Source organism: Monocercomonoides exilis (genome assembly GCF_001643675.1).
Source record: "Monocercomonoides exilis strain PA203 chromosome Unknown scaffold37-1059404, whole genome shotgun sequence".
Classification (NCBI taxonomy): domain Eukaryota; phylum Preaxostyla; order Oxymonadida; family Polymastigidae; genus Monocercomonoides; species Monocercomonoides exilis.
The window spans coordinates 48727-55854 of NW_027150582.1; the positions used below are offsets into that span (position 1 = coordinate 48727).

At 36.2% G+C, this 7128-nt stretch overlaps 3 protein-coding genes across 3 annotated transcripts; 2 read left to right on the forward strand and 1 right to left on the reverse strand.

Annotated features, from left to right (window-relative positions):
* Positions 1-2463: 2463 nt before the first annotated feature.
* Positions 2464-4065, forward strand: MONOS_12161c1 (putative DDE superfamily endonuclease; the record flags this gene model as incomplete). The annotated part of the gene is made up of 2 exons (XM_067864758.1): positions 2464-2799; positions 2938-4065. The coding sequence occupies 2 exons, from the start codon at positions 2464-2466 to the stop codon at positions 4063-4065; spliced, it is 1464 nt and encodes a 487-aa protein (XP_067723336.1).
* Positions 4066-4701: 636 nt separating this feature from the next.
* Positions 4702-5796, reverse strand: MONOS_12162 (uncharacterized protein; the record flags this gene model as incomplete). Its single annotated transcript, XM_067864760.1, has 1 exon — positions 4702-5796. One exon carries the CDS (start codon positions 5794-5796, stop codon positions 4702-4704), a length of 1095 nt encoding a protein of 364 aa, XP_067723337.1.
* Positions 5797-6592: 796 nt separating this feature from the next.
* Positions 6593-6922, forward strand: MONOS_17915 (uncharacterized protein; the record flags this gene model as incomplete). Its single annotated transcript, XM_067870883.1, has 2 exons — positions 6593-6723; positions 6790-6922. 2 exons carry the CDS (start codon positions 6593-6595, stop codon positions 6920-6922), a joined length of 264 nt encoding a protein of 87 aa, XP_067723338.1.
* Positions 6923-7128: the final 206 nt, after the last annotated feature.

Here is a 7128-nt window from a genome sequence, read left to right on the forward strand (position 1 = left end):
ATTAAAGATATGTGTGAACAAGTCAGCTATTAATTTTTGATTCAAATCGAAACTGTGAATTTATTAAAAAAAATGAGAAATAAATAAACCTGAGTGACGTAATGACCATTGACGTGAAAATTTTCAATTCTGACGGACTCAACAAAAATATTCACTTCAGTGATTTATTGAAGTTTTTTTAATTTTTCGTGAAAGCTCAAAAAAATCAAATAATTCATAAAATTTCATTTTGAAGTTTATTATTTATGCAAGAAAATCAAAATACTTTTTTTCTCGCTATTAGGGTCAACTTTTTAATGGGACTTTTTCCCTTATTGGCACTTTTTTTGTTTTTGACTGCCAACTTTCAACAAACATTGATTGGCTTTCAGTGCTTCAAAAAACCTTTTTTACAAGTTTAACACAATTTATTTACAGTTTGTTTTTTAAATTTTGCTTATTACACATTGAGAAATTACGTTTTTTTGTTAAATTTGAAAGGACTTTTTCTAGCCAACTGGGAATCGCTCAAGAAATTGATGAGCTGTTTTGAATAGCAAATACTATTATCTAACTACTTTTAAATTCTTTTTTTTCACTATCACTTTTTTCTTGTTTTTTTCACATTTCATTTTTTTAACAACATTCTAACATAAAACCGATTATTTCTTTGTTCATATAATGAAATGAAAAAAATAAAAATTTGATATGAAAAACAAATAGTCTAATAATAAAGTGTTGGAAAAATGATACATTAATTTTTTCTATTTGTCAAGAACTTAACTTTTTTACAAAAACTTGATCATCGATTATATAAAGTTAGCGCCATTTGTCCGTTTCAGATAAATAGAAAAAATTAATGTATCATTTTTCCAACACTTTATTATTAGACTATTTGTTTTTCATATCAAATTTTTATTTTTTTCATTTCATTATATGAACAAAGAAATAATCGGTTTTATGTTAGAATGTTGTTAAAAAAATGAAATGTGAAAAAAACAAGAAAAAAGTGATAGTGAAAAAAAAGAATTTAAAAGTAGTTAGATAATAGTATTTGCTATTCAAAACAGCTCATCAATTTCTTGAGCGATTCCCAGTTGGCTAGAAAAAGTCCTTTCAAATTTAACAAAAAAACGTAATTTCTCAATGTGTAATAAGCAAAATTTAAAAAACAAACTGTAAATAAATTGTGTTAAACTTGTAAAAAAGGTTTTTTGAAGCACTGAAAGCCAATCAATGTTTGTTGAAAGTTGGCAGTCAAAAACAAAAAAAGTGCCAATAAGGGAAAAAGTCCCATTAAAAAGTTGACCCTAATCAAAAAAAAATTTCAATGGGATACTGACGGATAGGCAAAAAAGGAATTTAAGATCGTCGGTGACCGTCATGACCGTCAGTGCAAGTCAGCATTTCAATGTTGGACAAAAAATTGAAATAAATACGAATTGGTGAAAAAGTTGCATTTTTCTATGCTGAATGTGAAATAGAATCATGCGATGAAGAATTTTTGCGCTTTTATCAAGTAATTATGGAACAAATCAAAATTAAACACGTGCAGCGAGAACAAACAAAGAAAACTTGTCCTCAAAAAAATTCAACAATTCGTTCAGAATTATATAGTATCAGAAAAGGGTTTATTTTTTTTAATGATACATTTAAAAGAACTATTTTTTTTATTAACAAGTTCACAAAGTTCACTAAAATGTCCAAAGCCAGTAGTCAGATAACCAACTCCTCATTGTTTATCTTCAAGTTATTTGTTACACACACAAATATTTTGAAGATTCGGCTTCAACAATTTCCTTTTCAAAAAAATGTTATTTTCGTTTTTTTTCATTCATCTTTCTTTCCCGACAACGTTGAAAAGTATTTATCAATTTCTTCGATCGACTTGAAGCGCCTGCCTTCCTTATCTTCATCATTTGATTTATTGAACGCAATTTTTTCAGAAACGCCTGAAGAATTTTTCTTCGAAAACGAGTGATAGAAAAAAAAATTTTGATGGTGCAAACATTCAACAAATGTTCTTGAGGATGAGGATTGCGAAATGGACGAGTTATTAACAGCTGGAAGAATTGAAAGATGATCAGAAATTTTTGATTTGATTTTTGCATTGAATGAAGATATTCACAAAAGACTTTCATAACTTTGCTAGGGTCATCTTTTTATTGGCACTTTTTTCTTTATTGGCACTTTTTTTTTAAATAAAAATTAATCTGACCCACAAATGATATTTTAAAATATATTTTTGGTATATATACAAATGTGATATAATCTAATATTTGAATTTTGAAAGAAATCCAATTTCTCATGGGGGGGAAATGGGGGGGTTCAAGTCCTTCCATTGAGCTTTCATGAGAAATTGGACTGCACAAAGGTTTGTAAATATTTCTAATTCATTCAAAAATTTAAATATTAATTAAAAATTCTTTAATGAGAATTAATAAATAAAAAAATTTATTAACGATCATTACCCATAATATATAAATGAAATTACTAGTGAAAAAGAAAGCTGAAGCGGCGCAGAAGCGGCTGAAGGAAGCAATGTCTACATTACATTACAGAAAATATAGTTCAAGATTGGAAAGAATTGCGCACATTGTGAATGACAATGTTGTCAGGCTGGTCGACGGTGTTAAATACGGCGGAATCAGTAAGAAGTCATTGGAGCACGCTGTCAAAGCCATAAAAAACGGAAGGCCTATTGCAAAAGTTGGTCACCCACCAATTATTAGCGGAGAAAAAGAAAAGCAATTCTTAGAAGAAGTTACAATAGAATCTCGATCTGGGACAAGCCTCTCGTTACGAAAAGCGCGTGATCTGGTTTGCGATTGATATTTGAATTGTATATTAATTGGTATTTAGATGGAAAATATAATTAATGATAGTAAAGAAGAAGAAGAAAATAAGGAAAATATAAAAAAGACAGTAACTCTAAAGACTGTTTACGCCTTCATACAGAGACATCCGGAACTGAAGTCCTCGCTACCAAAGCAAGTTGACATTAACAGACTTGCGGCATCTTGCCAGAAAGTCCTAAGGCCGTGGTACACCGAATTACAGTCACTGCACGATGAAAACAAATATCCAGAGGAATTGATCTTCAATGTCGACGAATCTTCGCTTCGAATTCCAACTTCTACACGTGGAGTCGTTGTTCATCCAGCAGATGAACAAGCTGGATTCAAAAAGACTGCCGAAAGGATGCCGAATGCTACTCTCGTTGCTGGAATTGCTGCTGATGGTTTCTCGCTTCCGTCTGTCGTGCTGTGGCCGAGTGCAACTCTTCCGAAAGAACTGACAACGCTGTTAACACAGTCGCTTGATATTTGGCCAAACAATAACGGCTGGATGGACAAAACAGCATTCAAAAAATACGCCTTAACAGTCCTGCTGCCAGCTATCATTGACAGAAGAAAGCGAATTCTAAAAGAAACTCATCGTTGCCTTCTTCTCCTGGATTCACACTCATCGCGGGCAGATCCAACGATATGGAGACAGTTCAAGGAAGCCAAAATTGACGTAATCACCTTCGTTCCACACACCACGCACATATCGCAGCCGCTGGACAGAGGCGTATTTGCAGTATTGAAGTCAGAGCTATCAAACAATTACAGTTCTCCATCATCCACCTCCTCATCTTCGAAAAGAACAGCTGTTGCAGATGTGTTGCCACAAGCCCTCCACACAGCATTCACCCCATCTGTGATCAAAAAAGCCTTCATTAACAGCGGAGTCCTCAGCGGTGGATCTGGATCTGTGTTAATGAAGCTTCCTCAGTCTTCTCAATACTTCATTCCTTCTCATTCTCATTGTTTCGACTTCTTCGGAAAAGAAATAACAAAAGAAAAGCTTCTTGATGAATGGGATGAATATAATGAAAAACACAAGATGAAAATTGAAGAAATTGAAGAAAAAGAAAAGGAAACTGAAGAAGAAGAATTCCCTTTGAAGAAAAAAGTGAAAAGGAAATTCAGAAAAATTAAAAATGATGACGATGAAACAAGTGATGAATTTGACCCGTTTGAACGTGAAAATGGAAAAAGAAAAGTGAGAAGAGTTATTGATTCGAGTTTTGTATTTTTTTGATGTGTTTTTAACTTTTTTTCATTTCAAAAAATTTTGGTGCCAATAAAGAAAAAAGTGCCAATAAAAAGATAACCCTAGATTCTTTTTATCTATGCACAATGAAAAGGAAGGGACGAATCATTGTTCGAATGAATGTAATATTTTTTGTTTCATGATTTTTCTTGGAAGTTATGAAAGTGGATTCATTGTTGAATAAGTTTATTTATTATTTTAAGCTTATGCACATTAAATTTTTAATATTTTTTTCTTCAATATCTCACATCAAGTCAGAGCAATATCAAAAAGATATTTTTGTAGCACGTTGATTTTAATTGCTTTATAAAAAATACTTAATAATTCATCTCGAAATTTTAAAAAAATCAATATATTGTATTTTGTTGCTTTTGTTAACTTGTAAATCACAGAAAGCTTGCGAAATGAAACAGTTATCTGGTTTATTCATTCATCTTCTTTTACATCTTTTCTCCTTATTCAAAAATTTTTTGTTTCTTCATTATTATCTTTTGTATCATTCTTTTTCGCATCATTGCCGCAGAATGTCATTCTCTTTGATCCGCTTGAAATAGGTTTCGTTTGGGTTTTCCTTTCATGTCCACCAACATGTTCCGATCTCTGAGTATTCGCTTTTCTCTCTTTCTAATTCTTCGATTCTTCTTTGCTCATGATGCATCCTGTGAAAGCGGAGCTTCTCACCGAAAACAAGTTGGCAAGGGCGGATGATGCGAATGAGATGCACCCGCCATCTGTGGCAGTCTGTTGGTGTTGTGGAGCTGAGTTGATGTTGGTCATGGTGCAGTTGGTGAAGGAGAGGGAGAGGGCAGGGGAGGTGGCAGAGGAGAGAACACAGCTGGTGGGGGAGGCAGTGGAGGTGATATCGGTGATGTTGGAGGAGTTGAGGGTGAGTGGAGCTGTGAGGGAGGCGAGATGGAAGATGCTTTGACTGTTGAGGGCGAGACTGGTGATTGCTGTGTGGTTGAGGGCGAGGGAGCCAGCAGTGAGGAAGAAGAGGGGTGTTTTGATTGGTATGGAGGTTGTTCCGGTGATGGTGGTTGTGTTGAGGTTGAGGGAAGGGGAATCATTGGAGAGGTGGAAGAGGATGGGAATGATTTGATTTGAGGAGTTGTGGGCGATGGCGAGGGCAGAGACTGTGAGGGAACCCTGGGTCTGTTGGAAGAGGGCAGAAGTAACAGATGGATCTGGTGAAGAAGATGCAGATGAAAATGATGATGATGAAAATGAGGAAAATGATGATGCTGATTGTGATATTTGTGAATATGAGATTGGTGGTTGGAGAATGCCACTGGAGGCGATGGTGGTGGCATCTGTTCCATTTCCTGTGATTTTAGTGTCAACCGCGCTGAAAGTGAGTGTTTGAGTTGGAACAAATATTGAGGAAAGGAGAGTGAGAGAGGCGTCTTGGGGATCTGTCAGGTGAACAAGAGCGAATTCAATTGTTTTGCATGGACTGAGTTGTGTGATTCCGCAGAGAGCAGTGTCTGTTCCATTATTTGCCACAATTTTGTATGTTGTTATAAGAGGGAGCCACCCATTGTATTCTGAGTTATCAGCTGTTCCATTATTCCAGACTCTTTTTGATGCTGTTGTTGAGCCGCATTGCTCAAACGGGGATTGGGTGATACTATTACCATGAAGGAACACATCATTCCCTCTTCCACTTGTTGCAGTGTTTCCATCGAAGAAACAGAATGTGATGAATCTTATTTCATTCATCCAAGAATAAGTACTGGTGCAACACAGCGCTGCACCTCCCCATGAAGATGAAGAAGAGGTCAATTTGTTATTCAAAAATTGTCAATCATTTACCAAAAATTTAATTGGTTTATTTTGTGGAGGACAATTGAATGTCAAAGAACCTGACGCATTGCCACCAGTGTTCGCAATGAACTTGCATTTGGAAAGCAAGAATTGAAAATTGGTTGAATTATTTCCTAAAGCAAAATACCAACCAGTTCCAATGTTACTTGTTATTGAACAACTTTCAACTTTGTTTTCTGAGAGTGACCAATCTGAATTTGATTGTGGCCAGCCAATATGAGCAGCTCCTCCATGTGGAGCCGAACAGCTCGTAAAATTGGATTTTACGATTTTGATTTTCAACAAACTTTCGCAATATAATGCTCCACTATGACTGTTTGTTGTACAATTATTGAATGAACAAGAAGTGATCGTGAGATTTGCATTTGCGCAAACAACATAAAGCGCACAACCATTGTCATTTCCAGCATTTGAGTTATTCCATTCGCACCATTCAAAGAGATAGCTATTCAAATTAGTAAAGGACAATCGACTTAATTTCTTTCTTTGAGTTTCATTTCCAATATGCTCAACAGGATCGTTTGATAAAGATCGTGTTTGGTGGAGGAAAGAAGCATTGAAAGCTGAGAGAGAAGTGGATGGGTTGTTGAGGTTGGGGAGGATGACACCATCGATGGGGTTGTGAGTGTGGAGGAAGATGGATGAGTGGATGGAAAGAGTGTAATGAATGGAAAAGGAGATGTTTGTATTTATGTTTGTGTTGGTGGAAGTGGAAGTGGAAGAAGTGATTGAGGTGGTTGAGATGAATGGGTTGAGCGAATGTGAAGGAAGGGATGGAAGAGATGGATGGGATTGGGGAGAGGAGATGTTGGAGAAGAGGGTGTTTGAGAGATGGAGATGGAGGTGGATTTGGAGGTGGGGATGGGATAGGTAATGGTTATGGAGAAGGGAAGGAGAAGAGGAAATAGAAGGGGAAGGGGAAGGGGAAGGAGAAGAAAAAGAAGATGATGTGGATGAGGATAAGGATGAGAAAGATGAAGGAGAAGAGGAAAGGGATGGAGATGGAGAAGGGGATGTGTAAGGGAGGGAAGAAGGAGAAAAAAGGAATGGCTGGATGAGGAAAATGAAGGAGGAGAAAGAGGAGTGAGAGATGGAGAATGAGGCAGGGATTGGGGAGTGGGGATCTGGGAGGAGATTGTTTGGGGTGGAGAAGAGGGGGAAGGAGAAGATGGCTGGCTGGTGGGTGGTGAGGGAGAAGTTTGTGAGAGCGAGGGAGGCATGGGCAGA